Source organism: Neurospora tetraspora (assembly GCF_033439725.1).
Source record: "Neurospora tetraspora strain CBS 560.94 chromosome Unknown B0H65scaffold_1, whole genome shotgun sequence".
In the NCBI taxonomy this organism is placed as follows: Eukaryota; Fungi; Ascomycota; class Sordariomycetes; order Sordariales; family Sordariaceae; genus Neurospora; species Neurospora tetraspora.
The window spans coordinates 7,171,350-7,188,677 of NW_026944383.1; the positions used below are offsets into that span (position 1 = coordinate 7,171,350).

Genomic DNA, 17,328 nt, shown 5'->3' on the forward strand with positions numbered 1-17,328 from the left:
AAACCACCACATACCTTCAATCGGGACGCCCAGTCAGCCGTTGTCCGCTGTTGATCAGCTTCTACCCGTCAAGAGAGGCCATTCGCTCCCCATCATATAAAGGCATCTACACAGGAGACACAAATATCATCAGGCCCCAAGCTCGTTTCTCATTATCAGGGCTTCTCCTTCGAAATGTTTGGTCACGAAGGTACGCATCAACGAAGTACGTATTTGCGAACTTTTTTCATGACTTCCAAACATTTAGCACTCGGTACATTATCTCCCTTACCCGGTGTATCTACACATACAATCATCCAAAACTCGGGATACTATCCGCTCTTGCCTACATAACCCAGTGGCCACCGCGGGACTATAGCTAGATCGGTGACGGTTGGTGAAGCACTTGTTGAGTGTCTTCTTCTGATCTGCCTGAGGATGGAAGTCTCTCCTTTTCTCACTTCCCTCCCCCATTTTCGCTGTTCTGTCTACCTGAATTCCTTCAACTTATTGGATGCATGCTGCGACTATCACTTTGACCCAACACACAAACAAACGCCGGTGACTACCTAGGCACTCTTATTCTCCGGTTAAGGTCGATAAGACAGCCTTCCCGGTTGCATAGTTGGACCTCCATGTTACTATCCAGCCTTAAATTCCAAACCGAAGAAACCGGAGAAGAACTCCCTTCGCAGTGTTTTCCCTTCTTTAGTCTTATATCCAACTTGTAAATTCATAGTCCAACACAACTAGATCAAACTTGGAATTCCAGCAAGCGAAACACGTGGCTTCGACCCCGGCTTTGTTTTTCAGCTCACTTCTCATAGAAGCTCTCCCTCTTAAACATAAAGCGTCAACTTCCGTTGCACTCCAAGAAAAGCAGACGACAATCGATCGCCATTACACACACGCAGACAACTTCAGTCGATACCTACCTACCTCTAACCATCTGCCACATCATCACCACCGCCATTACCATTCCTTGAAAATGGCCGCCACAACCTTCCACCTCTTCTCCCACCTCCCCTGGGAACTCCGCGCCCAAATCTGGGAACTCACCATAACCCCACGCACAGTGGAAGTCCAATTCCTCGCCAATAAGCCTCAGGACAATCTTCAACTAGTCCAACTCTTCCCACCTTTCTCCTCCTCTGACCCTTTAGCTTCACGTCGACGACCTCCTCGCCTGTTTTCCCCTATCCCCGTCCCCGCCGCTTTACATACCTGCCGCGAAGCGCGCAAGCACCTCACTTTCGAAGTTGGTTCTTCCCATCAAGCTTACGAGCGAACTTTTGAGGCCGATTTACCTCGCTCTGGGTCCCCTCCCAGACCACCCAAACAGCCACGTCGCTACGTTTACGTCAACTTCGATTTCGACACTCTCCTCCTCCGCGACGGCACTTCTCTGCATCACTTCGTCTTGTCCCCATTCGTACAACAGCAGGACAACAACAACAACACCCGAATCAAGCGCCTAGTAATAGAAAGAAACACCGACATGGCCCGCTGGTACTTCCAATCGTCCGAGCCCTCCCTTCTCAAATCCTCCTCCTTTTCTCCTTACCTAGAAGACCTGGTGATAATCAGTGATGATACGCGAGATTGTTGGTTTGAAGAGGCCGAGGCTGGCGGCGTCTTCGGCTTACTACTTGCTGCAGCACCTTCATCTTCATCTGATTCCGCTCCTCCTGAAAATGGGGACGGAAACGCACCACCTTCCCCCTCAATTCAGAACGAAAATGCAACAACCGCAACCGCAACCGCAACCCCCTCAAAACCAAAACTCACCGTCACCCGCTACCCCACCCTCCTAGATTACCAACTCTCTGAAGCCTGGCGACCACTACTAAAGACACAGATAAAGAAAGATGGGGAGAGGAGTTGGTAAGATAGATGGAGGAGGAGACGATTAGACAGGTGGAGGAGACGAGACGAGCGTTGGAGGGAGCATGCAGGCTGATTTGAGGAGCATGCAAGCTAGTTTTGGATCTGGATCTTCTACATCCGGATTAGGAGGGTTAGCAGGAATGATGACCACGCTGGGCGTCCCCGGCGTCGACACCAGCGCAGCAATTCGAGCAATGGAAGGACAAATGGAAGCTCTTCGAACGGCATTGGGAAGCCCAGGGGATATCAGAGCTAGGGTCAGAGCGGATATAGAAGCCAATACACGACCGAGTGTTGGGAGTTCATGGTTGAGAGAATTTGGGATTGATGTCGAAGCACCGGTGAGAGCGATGGAAGATAATCAGATGAGGATGATGAGAGAGGCGGAGGTGAATATGGCGGCGATGCAGAGGGAGGCGGAGGCGGCGAGGAGGGGAAGAACAGAGGGTATAGCGGCGGGACTAAGAGAAGAGACGCAGAGAAGGAGGGAAGCTGATGCGAGGATGGAAGAGGAGGCTGTGTGATGAAGGGAGGCGCAGGCGGGAATGGCAGCGATGGGAGGAGTGGGTGGATTGGGGGAGATAGGGGCCATGGGGATGCAACATGAGCCGACGATGTGGATGGGAGCAGATAGGTAGGTTTTATATGAGTGCGATGATGAGGGAGATGGGAATGAACACAGCGATGGGGGCAATGGGACCGCAAAGTGGGCCAGCGATGGGAGAAACGCCATTCGACTTGGAGGCCACAATGAGACAGGCAGGAGCTACCACTAACTCAACAATGGGAAGGAGCACACCGTCGACACTCGAAATGATGCAAGCAGAGGCATCGAGAAGAGCCGCCGAGGCGGAAGCAGCGATGAGGGCGATGTCAGGGATGCAGAGTAGCAACCCATGGGGACAGCAGTAGTGGCGGTTTTGAAAGACTACACACGAGACATTCTTATTTCGAATGCTCAATGTGTATCGGTTCATAGGTAGATAATATCGCACACCCAATGCTGCTTGCTTTACTGATTTCCGCACGCAAAGCCCACCAAGTACCTCCTAGGACTCCCTCAACCCACTCGCCGTGTATGCTTCTAGACTCCCAGTCCACAACCGACAAAATGACAGTTTCCCCAAGCTCAAGAATGTACGTGTGTCCCAGTAGTCGCATGCATACCGCCGCCATTCGATTTTAAAACCAGCAGCAAACCCCCATAGGCAAACAGAGGAAGGGACAGGACCCAGGTGTCTGGGTCATCGTATATAAGTAGTGACAAATCAGAAGAGGGGAGCAATATGAAGAAAAGGAGCCATTAAATCATTATTCACTTAAATCATCAACCGCATATCACAATCCGTATACCAGCCTCGTGAACCTTCTCTCAGTTTCTTCCTCTTCTTCGCATCTAGTCCGTATCCATCTTATCCGTTGGCGCCGGTGAGCCTAGTGTCACCTCCGGACTGCGACGTAATCTCATCACTTCCGCGTAACTCGCGCCAGCAGATGGTGTCCCACTTGACTGCGGCTCCCTGGATGGGTTGTCACCAGCCCCGTCCATTTCCATGTCGATCCTTTCTTCTGGAGCCTTCAAAGGGACATTCTGACTCTCAGATGCTGGCTCAATTCCAGATGCCGGTCCAGGTAAATATGACGGAGGAGGGGGCAGATATGTCTCCGATGGTGGCTGTGAAAGAGGTGCTTGAGTTTCTGATCCAGCAATCTCTTGCTCAGGCGCACCCCTGCCAATACTGGCAAGCATTGCTTCGTTCTCCAATACGGAGTCAGCAACTAGCTTGAGATTTTGTGCGTCCCTGGCGCTGAGGCCTTGCTGTTTCATAGGCTCTTGCTCTGGAATCTCTCTTGGTAGGGTTTGGATATGAGGAGGCGGCGGCAGCGCGTGCGTGGACTCTCGGCGCCGGTGCATCTCAAGCTCAATATCAAGCTCTTTTCCCTTGTCGGTGCTTGCAGTAGTGGGCGTCTTTGTGGCTAAAGAGTCCTTCCTGGTGGTTGCGCTGCTGCTGCCCGCCGTCTTTGGGGTCGACGGGACGATGACATTCAAAACGCAGTCGTCCAAATGCTCGTAGAATTCCTGCGCAGTAGCAAACTGACTTTGGCAGATGCTACATCTAGCGCCTACACCACCGGACCGCCCCCCGGTGGTCAGTATTAACTTCCTGCTATTTGGTGGTGTCTGTTCAACGTTGTGCACGGCGGTCAAGTGGCGTTTGAACACATCGGCCCGGTTGAAAGCCTTCTCATATGCCGTCCCAGCTCCAGGACAAAAGGGGCATACCATTGTGCCCTTGTAATGCGTCAGCGCATGTCTGTTTTTGTCATACTTTCTGGCAAACCCCTTGATGTGGTATTCACAGGACTCTATGGGGCACTTCTCGGGTCTTTCTTCCATGTGTGTGAGCATGTGTGCCGTGAGATCCTTAAACACTCGGCCGCATTCAGGAATAGGACAACGGTTTCGAGCAGATGAGGTCGCGCTGGGCGGGTGTGATGACTCATCAACTTTCAACCCCGGGTTGGGAGCAAGGAAAACTCCCTGGCCGCCTTGCATTATGAGTTGCGGCGGCCCATTAGCGCCAAGCCTGTCAAGAGAAGGCATCAATAACGGCGGACCATGGTGTGGTTGTGGTGGAGGAGGTGGTGGAGGAGCTGGGGCAAGACGCGGCGCCTCCAACACTGGAGCGTGTTGTTCAGTCGGTGACATAAAGTCATGCATCGACTTGAAGTCTTGTGGCTCATCTTCACCACTTGAGGCGTCATCCTGATCCTGAATATCGATGGACTGCCGAACCTCACGCATCCAGTCCTTAAGAATCGCCATGGGCGGCCAGTCTCCGCTTGCTTTGCCCCCACGGTGAGGATTGAAATGCGCTCTCCTCAGATGTGCAGCGGCATTATAGTAGGCTCCATATCGTTTTTGTGTTACGCATGCCTTGCACTTTGCCAGTGGAACGACGGGTAAGGGGGAGCCTGGCTCATGCGGTTCCGTGCATACCCATCTCTTAACCAAGGCAGCGTGTTTCGCATCGTTGTGCCTCCGAAGTTCATGCTCGCCTCGGAACCCCTCTGGATATTCGTTGCACTTCGTACAGTATACTCTTCGCAAGGGTGGCCGCTGGTATGAGGATCTGATTCTTGCAGCAGCAATGGGTGACGTTGGGCCTCGGCCACCTGGCCTCACATATGTTGGGCTTTCAGCAACAGTATGCCGCCTTCCCGCCTCCATCACTTGAGGAGAAGTCAGGATCCGATCTGACTCTCCTTTGAAAACATTGTAGGAAAAAGGCTCCTTCTCTGGTTGGATTGATGTCATGGAATGCCATGGATTGGCAATGGATCGTGTATCTGGCAGTGGCTTTCTGACATCTTCCCCCGATCTTGTAATGGGAGGCAGAAGAAAGGATCCAGGCTTTGCTGGTGACCTCTGCTTCAGGAACCCATTGAAATAGGGTCCTTCTATCTCCCCACTACCAAGATACATCAGAAAGTCCTTGGTGGTTGAGATGCCCCGTTCCGTCCACGTGCCCCTTTCCAAGACAGTGGCTGCGGAAGCCAATAGCTCGCGGTCACCATGACTCATCTCGATATCGGACCCGTCAAGCAGCATAGGCGCGGACCAAGCAAATACGCTAACTAGCGCTTTGTATACGGCATGCATGGCAGGAACGCCTTGCTGTGAGGGAGAAGTTATCCGTGATTGCGCCATTCGGTCCACCAACAAAGTTCTCACTACACCGAATATGCATAGTGAGTAGAAGGTAGCGAGCCAGCTCCGAGGGTCCGGTAGTGTAGGTCGCATTGTCTGGGCTTCAAACGCCTGGAGAAACTGTGTCATGCAGTTGTACAACACACGGAAGCGGCCGCACGTGTCCACATCGTCGAAGACCATATGGCTTCCGGGGCTCGTCGTCTCTCCATGAATTGCGGGTTCCGGCTGCTGAAAGTCGTAGAAAAGCGTTTCGCGAAGCAGAAGCTTGGCTCGATATAGGACAGGGTAGGCCGTCACTTCGTGCATTCGTCCGTCTGAGATCGACCCGCTCAAGTGTAGCAGCTTCCAAAAGTTGTACATGGTCCCATTCAAGTTCCAACTAGAGGCAAGGACGTTTAGAACAGGGGGTGACCGTTCGACGGGTTCATGGGAGAATGAAGCGAGTGTTGGATTGGCGAGCGGCAGGTTCGAGAGGTCGTCTGTCCACCAGAAGCGATCATTAAAATCCAAATGAGCTTTTACCATGTTGGTGACATCTGGGCCAACGGCGTAACCTCTGTCCAAGAATTCGTTCATGCTGCGGCGAATAGCAAGAGGAGATGTCATGGGCGTCTGCATCTGTCTGGGTGACAGATAGGCTGAGAGGTCGATCAGCATATGAGGTCTCACGTACGGCAGGATTCCACGTACCTGGAAGCATAATGTCGGTGAGATTACTCAGTGATCCTCGGAAACACCCAATGGCTCTCCAGAAATCATTATCCGGTGAGCTTGCGATGTCGGGGCAGAATGCACAGGGATCGTTGGAATCGCACTGTACAAGTTAGTCAATACTCCGTGTATCGCAAGGGAAGCTTACTCACGCTCTTCTTCATTGTTCTACACCGTAAACAGGGTCCATTTTCCCTCAGAAGTCGAAGCTCTCCTATGGACTCCAGACGTGGCTGGCCCACTCGGCTACGCTTCAGGGGCGGAAGTAATGGGTCAACCTCGGAGTCGACCGACCCTCTGGGAGGCCCAGGAGGTTTCTCCGGAACAAACGAATAGCTTTTAAGGACTTCCCGGTGATCCTTTGGCTGACTACTTGTAGCCAAGGGAGCGAGTTGAAGGCCGGAGTTAGGACGAGGCAGGTGGTGATACGAAGACGGCGGCTTGTGATATTCACCATTATAGCTCACACTCGACGGTTCAGGGAAAATCATGGGCGGGGTGCCACCGAAGGAGAGACCTGAATCCCTCTTGTACACGGCCGCGTGCTCTTTGACATGCTGGTCCCGGTCATCTGGATGAGGATATCCGTAGATGTAGTGTGTGCAACGCTCGTCCCAACACTTGTAGGAGTGATGTTGACGGAAAGCCAGCGGCAAGCTGTCACGCAACCGAACGGCTTTGCTGACGGGATCGTAATGAGACAGATTTCTGTCTAGCCAAGCGGCATACCCTTCCGGTGCTAGGTCGCGGTAAAAGGCGTACTTGAGCATGTCGACAAATCTGGGGTCACCGAGATCGACGCCTAATGGCAACACAGATGGGTTTAGAACAGATTCAAGACAAAACAGGCGGGAGGATGGTGACCTACCGTGCTCGAGACATGCACTCTCGATACATTCGCACTGATACTGAAGTGATCTCGCTTCCTCGATGTCAGACAAGACGGGAATCTTGTCAGACGACACTGTTTATGGCGCCATCAGCACGGGTGGCGCTTGGGTTGGTCCCACAAATCGGGACGTGAGGCTAATAAGACATGACGGGATAATGGATGGTATGGGATAAAGAAAGGCAGAGGGACGGAAAAGCTCACGATTCTCGTCGGCATATGCGCGCAGGACACGGTACTTATGGCGCAACATGTCAAGCTCCACCTTGATGTTGGGTCCATATCTCTGAGGAAGAAGAGCGGCCAGCTTGGCCTGGATCTCGGCTTGTTGGTCGAGTAAGTGCTTGATGGCGGGATCCAGGGATGGGTCATAAGGCACAGACGAAGGTGGCGGCGCAGATGGATGAGGATGGGCGTGTGTGTGGGCGTGAGGATGTGCGTGACTGTGAGGATGAGACGCCTGTTGAGGTGCAGCTACGGAGGCTGCAACGGAGCCGGGTCCGGTACCGGTGGCCGGACTGTGGCTGGGGCCGGGACCGGGGCCCGGAGGAGGTGCAAGGACCGACGGTGGAGGTGGGGGCGGCGGCGCAGTTAATGAGTTACGGTGGTCCGGGCGCGAGAGGGCCGGCGACTGGACCGGTTGCGCTGGCGCCGGAGGCGGAGGGGGCGCGATATGTTCGGTGGCCATGGCGCGTGTGGTTGAACAATAGCGTTTGGATTGGGGCCGGCGCTAAGGGCGACGCCGACTAGGTCGCACTGCCGAGTGCGTAAGAGATGAGGCGAGCAAGATTGAGAAAGCCTCCGGACCCGACAACGACGGCGATAGCGACGGGCTTGCGCGCTCAACAGGCCAAGCGGTGCGAGAGTGAAAAGATACCGAGAACACCGAAGTCCCGTCTAGATGAAGTCCCCTCTGGATACTGCCGATAGCCCTGGGCAACCAATGTTGCACCAGCTTCAGCTTGAAAGCCCACCAACGAACTTCTTCCAATCTTCACGCATCAACAAGGGCCTCTGTGAGTTGAATTGCGCAACATGATAGAGACGAGACGAAGGGCTGTGACGGACTGCGGGCTACGGACTGCGGCTTGTGGGAGCTGGGGTGCTTGGGCAGCTGCGTTGCATCACAAGGACATTCTGCTGGCGCGGACGTCGGGGCGGCACGGGGTGGTTGACGGTAGTCGGTACAAGCAGTACGGGAGGACGGAGGAGGGAATCAAGCGGATGGGCCGATGGGGAAGCGGACGGAGAAGCGGAGAGGCGGAGATGACGGGGAGGCGCGACAACGGGGGTGGCCGATGGAGAGAAGTGGAGGATTTTGTTTGGCGAGCGTTCGGTGCGGTGCCGTGTGGGTTTTCGGAACTGATGTGCGTGGGCGGGTTGAAGGAAAGCTCACTGCAGGGCCTCGGCTGCTCAGCCTCAACAGAGATGATTCCTTCTTGTTGAGGAGAGCACGGAACAATGCGGACAAGTCCCCACGAGGGACAGAACGACACAAGCAAAGATCGAAGCCGGAACGTAGATTTTCTGGTTCGGTTTCAGATGACGAGCTAGCCAGTGGGATGGAAGTCAAGCGGGAGGTGCGAGTCTCCCGCACTTTCCTATTCCTTGTCTGCCTGCCTGCCCCGGAGATACTGCAGTGCCGTGGATGATTACAAGTCTGGAGCGGGAAGGTAGCGACCGCGGGCTGAGCTGGAGCCCTGTCACAGTCCGAACGCTGACAAGTCCCGTCCTAGGCTGTCTTGGCTGCTGCGACTGCCGCCGGCGCTTGTTTCTACCTCAGACTGTCTGGGCTTTGGAAGGCACGGGCACCTTGTCTCAAATCATCGGTCTTTCCTTTTTTTTCATGGGGGAACTTTTCCTGTGTGAACGGTAGGCAGTTGTAAGAGGGGGAAGGAACAAAGACAACCTAAAGAGCGTAGAATTGTGGGAGGAGCATTGGAAAGCTCCGAAAGGTAGTCAGGCACATTGACATGATTCCCGTCACTGCAAGACTGAAGAGAGATAAGGAACGGGCGTTTATCATCAGCCCCAGGTTGCTTGCGGCCAGCTTCAGCCAATGGAGGAGGAAGTAAAGACGTCGCAAGCTTTCCTGAGGTCCGAGCTGCCGACTATTTGACAGCTACAGCTGGAAGTTTCTGGACGAAGAGCTTTTCTTTGGGTTATGTACCTCGGCTAGCCAGCTTCATCAGGCTACCCGACCAGGATAAATGCCCGGGCACTTACCAACCTCTTATCTGCCCATATGTTTCTTCACTCCTGCCTCTACTCCCGTCTTGCCGTCCTTCACGTCAACCTCGTCCTCTGGAGAAGACGGTTCTTCTCAGACGGTCAAGTCAACCTCAAGCTCAGCTTGGACGCACATACGTATGCCACCACCATATCCACCACCCATGATCCATCCATCCCGCTGCGCAGCTCACTGCATGTCTGCAAGTGCAGTCCACCACACATGCACATGTATATTACACCTGAGCTTTCAAACGACAAATGGCATTTTTTGCTCGGCTAGCCACCTCCTCCGCATGGAACCCCCCTTCGGCGGGAGAAGCAGAGTCGGCCAAGTCGACTGGACGCCTCAACGCCCTGGGAGCGATAGAAGGAGTCGCGATGTGAAAATGGAACTCACCGTGTAGGGCTCCTCGGAGCCTTGCCGCATCTGGGCTAGCCTGCATGTGCTGACCCAGGTCTCGACGACCGTTGAAAGCGTGTCCGGGCCATGTCCGGCGGGGGCAGGCTCAATCTCCCGCCAAGCGGCCAACGGTCCAATGGCCATCTGCCATCGGGGATGAGAGGTGGATGCCAGCTTTGTGGAGTGCGGGACTCCACTGGAGCTTGCTGTGGGGTAAGAGCTCCGCTTCAGTTGCTTCTTCATGTGTGACGGAATTCCACTGCAACACAACATCATCCTCCATTTCAGCCAGGCAGTCACAGCCTGCGCATGTCTCTTGCCAATCACTGCAATGTCAATTCTCATGGCAGATGCCAGATGCCATTTACACTGGAGAGAAACGGGTCGGTCTTCGGCTGTCACGACTTCCCGCTGTCAGCTAGCCGGCCATGTCGGCGTCTGACTTGCCCGCGCCTCTAAGACGGCACGCCAACAGAGCTATACAAGTGTTGATGCTACGAATCTGACCGACTTCATTTTCGCTCTCTCAAGGTGCTCGATGCCAGGCTGGAACAGGCGAGACGCATGCAGCCCTTAGTGCAGGTCACATCGGTCCAGTCGCTTACGCATGGGAATCAAGAACGGCACGGCGGGTGGGAAACTACCTACATATTAATTGATAGAATACATATGGGATATGGGATGGACGGACGATACAGGGCGGACCATGGGTGGTGATGTTGGAAGGCTTACAGCACTCACACACACACTTCCACCTGTCATCCGTTCAAACCGTAGCATTGCGGCAGGACAGAGCGTGAACTCTTCTCAATCAGACCCTTGGAGAGCCGCCAACAGCATCGACACAAGGGACAGCTGGTCCCTGAACACCAATATTCTCGGCACTTCTCGGACTGCCGTGCTTCAACGGCGTGACATCGGCCCATCCTCGAGCTAGGTATACCGCTACCTTGCGAGCCTATGGTCACATTGAGAGACTGGTTTTCGAAAAGAAACAAACATCTGGATCCCCTCAATTCCTCCACCAGCGTTCATCTAGATGTCTATGAAGTATGTTTCACAACATCCATTATCATAAACGCCAGAAGGACCGGTCAAGAGTAAAGGTGACCAACTTTCCACTCCCCATACTTAACTCGAAACTGCAGCTAGCCTGAAATCGCAGGTGAACCTAGCGAGTGTGGTCCATGGTCCTGCACAGACCTAACAGCCCCCCTTTCTACCCAAAAACCGTCATCGAATCGCGGTTCTTTACAGACCTCCATCCAAGGCGGACGGTCAAGAAGTCTTATCATACGGGGGTGCTATAGACCATAAGATCTGATTGGCACGTTGGAGACGATAGACAGTATCCCTGTTCGTCCCAACCACCCCATTCGTTCTCTAGCAGCACCACGAGCTCAACGGCTTTCTCAGCTATGTCTTGCCAGTCGGACATAATGGGCTATCCGAAAGGCTTCTTCCTGTCTTCAGTCTACGAGGTGCTAGGGCTGGCTATCTATTCTTACTCTCTGAACCCTCGTAGGTCTTCCCACACTTCCCACATATCTGACAGCTTCTGACAGCCCATAGCAGCCGCTACAACACTCAGATATCAAGTATCATACAATATTTTCTACAGGGGGGGATTTACCGGAAACTTTGATGAGTTCCCTCCGCACAAGTACTCGGGGGTTCGGGCCGCTTCTGGTGTTGGCCACTCTTTTCCATGAGAGAGAGAGAGAGAGAGAGGAAGGGGGGGGGGAGCTTGGCCAACACCAAAAGCGACCCGAACCCCCGAGTACAGACATCCTAAACCCTCTCATCTACTCGAGGATGTGAGAATAAGAATAGGGAGGAGAAAAGCATGAGAAAGAAGACGAGGATGATGATGATCACTAAGATGGCGATAAGAATGTGGACGACGAAGACTGGGTGTTACTTGAGGGCATCGCCACATCTAAAGGGTCTCGAGCGCAATGCTGGAAACATCAAGATGCTGGAATTTACGAGACGGAAGTGGGCTAATGACAAAGCAGCTGCCATCATGTGCGAGCCCGCCCACTGGTGTCTAAAGAGCAACAACTGGGGATCAACCTAGGGAAGCTCTATGACAACTAACAAAACAAGTTTGCAACTTTTATCAAGTCAAGTCTGGCCCCGAACTTGACCCAATTGGGCCAATTTTTGGCTAGATTTGGCTTGCTTGTGTACGGCTTGATTTATGTGAAGCACAAGTTGTGTTCTTGGCCGTCGGCGAAGCGTTTCATGTTTCGAGAGACGATATTACAAAGGTTATCACGAGTCTGGCCATGTTTGTTACATACAACTGGTTCATTCTCAAGTCAGGTAAGTGCCATCCTACTTATACATCTGTCACTTGTGTTGAAGCCATCACTATGTCTTGGCTACCTTGGCGCAAGGGTGGATATGATCCACACATGGCTACCCTATATATAAGTCGGACTTCGTCCTCCTTCTCCGTTGTCGTCTCTCTTTCTCTTCAATCAATTAAGACATTCACCACTATTTTCATCGTCTCTCGTAATCACCTCCCTCCTCCGTATGGTTCAACCACTTGGACTGATCCAAAGCCTCCTGCAACTTGAAAATCACCTCATCACAGAATTCTTGACAAAATTTCTCGTTATGCAAGCCACCGATGTTGACGAAGCTCCGAAGACACCACATTACCGCGGAAGCGCATTCTGGCCCGGCTTCCTGGAGGACCTCACCTTCATACCTCCTTCCGGTGCTGCACTTTGCCTCACACTCTTGGAAGGTCATCATGCTGGCGTTTTGCTCTGCGTTGACGCCGAGTTCATCTATAACCCTTCCGAGCATGATTTGGATCAGAATAAGACCAAATGACGACGCGGTCATCTCGCGTGGCCGTGTTCCCGTCAGGTCGCTTGGTTCGAGCATGATAGGCGGGCTAGAGGAAGGCAGGACCTTGGAGATGAAAGGTCTATACGGGAAATATGGTCCGAACTCGGGCAACGAGGAATAACGTGAAGATAACGTGGCGGATGCGTCATTTCCTAGTCGGAACTTGACGTCGTCAAGCGTGATGGTTTTCGACAGCCAAGGGGTGTTGTAAAGGTGCAGAACGTTGATGGCAACAAGTACAGCTAGCTGTAATTTGCCTGGGAATCCAAGTAAGACTACCCCTGGGTACGCAACATCTCGCTGAAGCAATTGACGCAGAGTAAAATCAGTAGGGAGGGTATGAAGCAGCCGAGGTATGTGAGGCACCCGACTACACCTATCATTTCCTGACTGTTGAAGCACTGGTGCGTATAAGCCAAACAAGCGGTGGATTTCTCGGTCCTGGATGAACCCGTAAAGCACACGGTCGTTTGCTGTTGTGGGACTCATCTGTTGCAGTCTGATCATCTGACATAATCCAAGACCTGACGGTGATTGCGCCATGCTCATGAGCTCGGGTTTCGGTTTGAGGATCAGTTTGAGGGACTCTCGAATGAGTGTGCGTGTGGCCCTAGTTCTCTTGGTGAGTCTTTGCCTAAAGCTTTGGGGCTCTGGCTGCGATCCTCCTTTACCAGATTCTTCAGAGGTACTTTCGGCAATTCTGATCGAAAGGTTATACCATTCTGATGGAATTTGCGTCGGGTAACCGCTAGTTGCCGTGTTGTTATATAGCCCCAGCGCCACATGAAAGTCCAACTCCTTAATCACCTCTTTCTCGACGCTGCCAGGCTCCATCTCCAAATCCCTCAAGCTCAATCTTAGACAGGCGTCATGCGGGCTTGCACAGCAGACTACTGTAGCTCCGTCCAGAGCTGTGAACAAGCTTCCAGAAAGATCTCGCAAGAGTTTGGTGAAGTGCCACTGTGAGCGGTATCGACGAGAAAACTCTAGCTTTTTGCTGCCGTTGGCGAGTGTATTGAGGCGGTTGTTCACCGAACTGATTTCCGCGAGTATGGCGTCATACTCCTTGTGGAAGAGGCTGAAGGCAGTTTTTATCTTGACCTCATTCAGTCTAGTGGTGAGGTTGTTCTTGACTTGCTAGTCAGCATCATGTTCCATGGGGAGTCACAAGGCGGCACACCCAGAGATGTATAGCAATCTCGTAGGTCCGTGCCTGGTAGAAAAGATGTATGTCATTTAACAAGTGGAAAAGCAGGAGTAAATACCTTGAGATCTTGCCTAGAGGTAATTCCCAATTTCTCCTTCAATTCTCAGTTCCTCTGTTCCCTTCTCCACAGCATGATAAGAATCCCGGAGCCGAAGACGAAGTTTCTTGTTGAACTCTTTATTCTTCCATTCGGGGCCGAAAGGATCGTCGAGCATTATTTTAACTTGAGAACTGAGCACGATGTCTTCCAGGAGGGTTTCGCAAGTGTTCCTGAAAATTTGAAGCTCGCTCACCAGCCCTGTCTCGAGCGCGCCCAAAAGCCGTGTGGCATTCTTGCGGGAAGATGATAGGTCCCTGTATTGTTGAATTGCTTTGATTGCAATGGGAAACACGCCGAGAACAAGACCCGCGACCTCCATACCTGACACTATCGTATAACGGGTTCCTGCGCGAAGACAGATGTTGTGTGAGATTTCGAAATTAGGCAGTGATAGCTGAACTTTGCAGTTGAGATTTTGGGCGCAGTTAGATGTGCGCACCAGATGATATTTGTTCAGCCCAACCCAAAAGTAGTGTACTCATGACCCCTCCCCGTTTTCAAGTGGCTTTCATGTATAGCAGTTTTATTGGATATAATGAAGGTGGCTATGTTGATACGCCACTCACAAGCTGAAATGTTTGGGGTTTCATGCCTGAGGGCACATGTCCTTGTTTGATGACACCTTCGTCTTTGGGGTACTGAGGCGAAAACCACCGGATATACCTCAAAGCCGTCATCAACTTCTCTACTCAACTCTCGAGATACACACTCTTCGTCTAATTACCAGAATCTCTAGAGATGGGGAACTCAACGCTCGTCTCCTCCCTCCTTGTTTCGATTTTTTCTGCTCTCGATACCCTCGTCTGTGATCTGGATAAGATCAGCCCGTTACACGCATCTATTGCAAGCTCCCAGCTGGCACGGCTCAAACTCTGGTCAGCGCGATTGAAACCGCATCAGCATGATAAACCTGGCTTCATCAAATACAGACTACGAGATGCATCTTCCGCCAATGATCGTATCATCTCCATTCTTGGGAGAATTAGCTTCTCTGCCACTGAAGGTAAAGAGACATCCCACAGGTCCCCTTGACTTATGCTTATCGAGTCAAATTAAGCTCAAAAAGTCATTAACTGTGTTGTGAAATCCTATATTAGCTGCGACACTGCTCAAGAACCATGCGTCGATTGAGGCACTGAGTCCCGAGTGCCTGAGTCTGAATCCCGTTGATGACGAAATTGCTTACTGCATCTCTGAGGATGAGATTGTGAAAGCGCCATCTACATGTGGACCGCTGGATGTCATTAAACACTCAATCGACTGTCTTTTTCGACTCAATATCATCATGCGGAGCCCTGATTCATATGGCCCGTCCTTGTCCGGGCATGGAGCAGTCGCGGGAGGCTCCGAGGCTCCTGATTTCAGACTTGTGCAGAAAATGATCCGAGATCGGCGACGTATTGAAGAAGAGATTACAACAATCTCTAAGATTGCGAAGGGAGCATCTCCGTCGTCGGAGGGAGCACTCCAGCCAACCTACAAAGGCCTTGGACGCAAGCGTTGGAATAACCCAGTCAAAGGCTACTGGACAGAGCTCGACAGACGAGGTCTTGGTGATATCTCGTGTATCCGCAAGAGCGGACTTGGATACATTACAAGTGGCACCTCTACTCGAGGCCTCCGCCACAGGGCCTTCTCAGTGCCCATTGTGTTGCTCGGTGGTATCGATAGGTCACAACTGGAAGTAAGACTAGTCCAACACCATTCTTCACTCAACTCAAAGGTCAGTGCTAATGCCCAGCATCAAAATTTAGGACGCACATCTTAAAAGACATCCAGCCGTACCTCTACGTTTGCGTAGTCGAAGACTGCCAGATGCCAAATAAATTTTACAGCCATCGTGGAGATTGGGAGCAACACATGCGGCTCGATCACTGGAGGCTTTGGAAGTGTCCTTTCGGCTGTCCCCATGAATTTTACACTGCCGAAAAACTTTGGAACATTCCTCATCTACCCATGGAGATGAAATCACCGAGAGATACTATAGCAATCTGGTGCAGCTATGCAGTGTCTCTGATCTCAGCAAGGCCATCGGAAAGTGCCCGCTCTGCAGCCACCAGATCGAATCGGACAAACTTTATATGTCTCATGTGGTTGCGCATCTGGAAACACTTGCCCTTGAAAGCCTCTCAGAAACATTATTGAAGCAAACTGACAAGGGCAAGAGCCGCGAGGATTCAAATATTTATCACGCCAATCGGAGCTCTGACCAAGTTGAAGACGATGCAATTGAGCCTTTGCCACTCGGAGAAAATGCTGTATCAGATGGCTGTTCAGATGCGGAGGTATCAAAATGTCTTCAGGCAAAGCAGCATTCGGAAGCTCATGAGGATAAACGTCCAACGTCTTCTCGAAAGCTCAAGGCAATACTAAGACGGCTACTATCGGAACTCGTAATGCTCGAAGAAATGATAGCCAGAGGACGAAAGCTAAGGACCAGTGTCAAAAGGCTAAGATCTCGGCGTCTTTCGGCGTTTCTTGGGAGACTTTCGAAAAGAAGAGGCGAGTGATATTAACGGAAATATGGGGGTCTATACAGAACGGTTAAGGTATCTTAAGTGTATCACAACGTTGTTAACCGTTAGGCCGGGATAGGACACCAAGCTCCCGGGCCGCTGCAAGGCCCGGAAGAAGGGTCAGAAACTTCCACTTTCAGGAGGGCACGATGGATGAGAAAGGGAAGGTGGGGAGAAAAGGAGGGAGAAAAAGAGAGAAGGTCAAAGAAGCGGGGGACCTACTGAAGCGGAAAATTCTGAAGTTCTCCGAGGCTCAACGTCTTCCAACCTTCCTCTTCCAACCAACCATCTTCACTGCCACAACGCCCATGACACTCCCAAGCATAGCTGCACCCCAATTTTAAATCAAATGCTGACTATTGCATCGCAAATCCAATTACCCGTCGACAGCAACAACAGCAACAACAGCAACAACGGCAACAACAGTAACAACAGCAACAGCGACGATACCGACAACGACTGCCGCGATATAAGGTAGTAGTGGTGGTGATGGTGGTAATCACCGGTATCAACTTTCCTTCTAATGACGGTACATCCTTTTGACCTGGTGTTTAACAACCAGTTGCAGTTTCATTCAGTGTCATGTATGATTTTCGTGGGCTATAACAAGGAGGGATTGTCAGGGGAAAACTAGCTATTAAAAAGATGAAAGACTGGTTGACCCAGGACATCACAGCTGCGTAAACAATGAATAACTGCCCGGATGACGCTTTGTGCTCTTCGTATCTCACCACAAGTTGATAGTATGACTCCATACACCAACTCATACTACTTGCTACATAAAGTAGGAGACAATCTGGAGATCAACAAAGGAGAATATCAAT

The 17,328-nt window shown here is 51.9% G+C and overlaps 6 protein-coding genes across 6 annotated transcripts; 3 read left to right on the top strand and 3 right to left on the bottom strand.

Moving 5' to 3' along the window:
* Positions 1 to 665: 665 nt before the first annotated feature.
* Positions 666 to 2,151, top strand: B0H65DRAFT_63852 (uncharacterized protein). Its single transcript, XM_062831192.1, has one exon. It carries the CDS (start codon positions 968 to 970, stop codon positions 1,865 to 1,867), a length of 900 nt encoding a protein of 299 aa, XP_062687317.1. The 5' UTR covers positions 666 to 967; the 3' UTR covers positions 1,868 to 2,151.
* Positions 2,048 to 2,705, bottom strand: B0H65DRAFT_63783 (uncharacterized protein). The gene has a single exon (XM_062831191.1). It carries the CDS (start codon positions 2,597 to 2,599, stop codon positions 2,228 to 2,230), a length of 372 nt encoding a protein of 123 aa, XP_062687318.1. The 5' UTR covers positions 2,600 to 2,705; the 3' UTR covers positions 2,048 to 2,227.
* Positions 2,706 to 3,262: 557 nt separating this feature from the next.
* B0H65DRAFT_439127 (uncharacterized protein) lies at positions 3,263 to 7,869 on the bottom strand (the record flags this gene model as incomplete). The annotated part of the gene is made up of 5 exons (XM_062825396.1): positions 3,263 to 6,219; positions 6,272 to 6,395; positions 6,445 to 7,094; positions 7,161 to 7,256; positions 7,386 to 7,869. The coding sequence occupies 5 exons, from the start codon at positions 7,867 to 7,869 to the stop codon at positions 3,263 to 3,265; spliced, it is 4,311 nt and encodes a 1,436-aa protein (XP_062687319.1).
* An 86-nt stretch (positions 7,870 to 7,955) lies between these two features.
* On the top strand, positions 7,956 to 8,220 carry B0H65DRAFT_505762 (uncharacterized protein; the record flags this gene model as incomplete). The annotated part of the gene is made up of 2 exons (XM_062828013.1): positions 7,956 to 8,071; positions 8,112 to 8,220. The coding sequence occupies 2 exons, from the start codon at positions 7,956 to 7,958 to the stop codon at positions 8,218 to 8,220; spliced, it is 225 nt and encodes a 74-aa protein (XP_062687320.1).
* A 4,104-nt stretch (positions 8,221 to 12,324) lies between these two features.
* On the bottom strand, positions 12,325 to 14,103 carry B0H65DRAFT_505763 (uncharacterized protein; the record flags this gene model as incomplete). The annotated part of the gene is made up of 2 exons (XM_062828014.1): positions 12,325 to 13,616; positions 14,046 to 14,103. The coding sequence occupies 2 exons, from the start codon at positions 14,101 to 14,103 to the stop codon at positions 12,325 to 12,327; spliced, it is 1,350 nt and encodes a 449-aa protein (XP_062687321.1).
* Positions 14,104 to 14,627: 524 nt separating this feature from the next.
* Positions 14,628 to 16,393, top strand: B0H65DRAFT_64046 (uncharacterized protein). The gene is made up of 3 exons (XM_062831197.1): positions 14,628 to 14,991; positions 15,086 to 15,711; positions 15,768 to 16,393. The coding sequence occupies exons 1-3, from the start codon at positions 14,727 to 14,729 to the stop codon at positions 16,131 to 16,133; spliced, it is 1,257 nt and encodes a 418-aa protein (XP_062687322.1). The 5' UTR covers positions 14,628 to 14,726; the 3' UTR covers positions 16,134 to 16,393.
* Positions 16,394 to 17,328: the final 935 nt, after the last annotated feature.

Coding starts and splice junctions, on each gene's coding strand:
- B0H65DRAFT_64046 (XM_062831197.1), top strand. CDS start 14,727: ATGGGGAACTCAACGCTCGTCTCCTCCCTCCTTGTTTCGATTTTTTCT. Junction 14,992..15,085: donor TAGCTTCTCTGCCACTGAAG/GTAAAGAGACAT, acceptor ATCCTATATTAG/CTGCGACACTGCTCAAGAAC. Junction 15,712..15,767: donor ATTCTTCACTCAACTCAAAG/GTCAGTGCTAAT, acceptor AAAGACATCCAG/CCGTACCTCTACGTTTGCGT.
- B0H65DRAFT_63852 (XM_062831192.1), top strand. CDS start 968: ATGGCCGCCACAACCTTCCACCTCTTCTCCCACCTCCCCTGGGAACTC.
- B0H65DRAFT_63783 (XM_062831191.1), bottom strand. CDS start 2,599: ATGGCGTTTCTCCCATCGCTGGCCCACTTTGCGGTCCCATTGCCCCCA.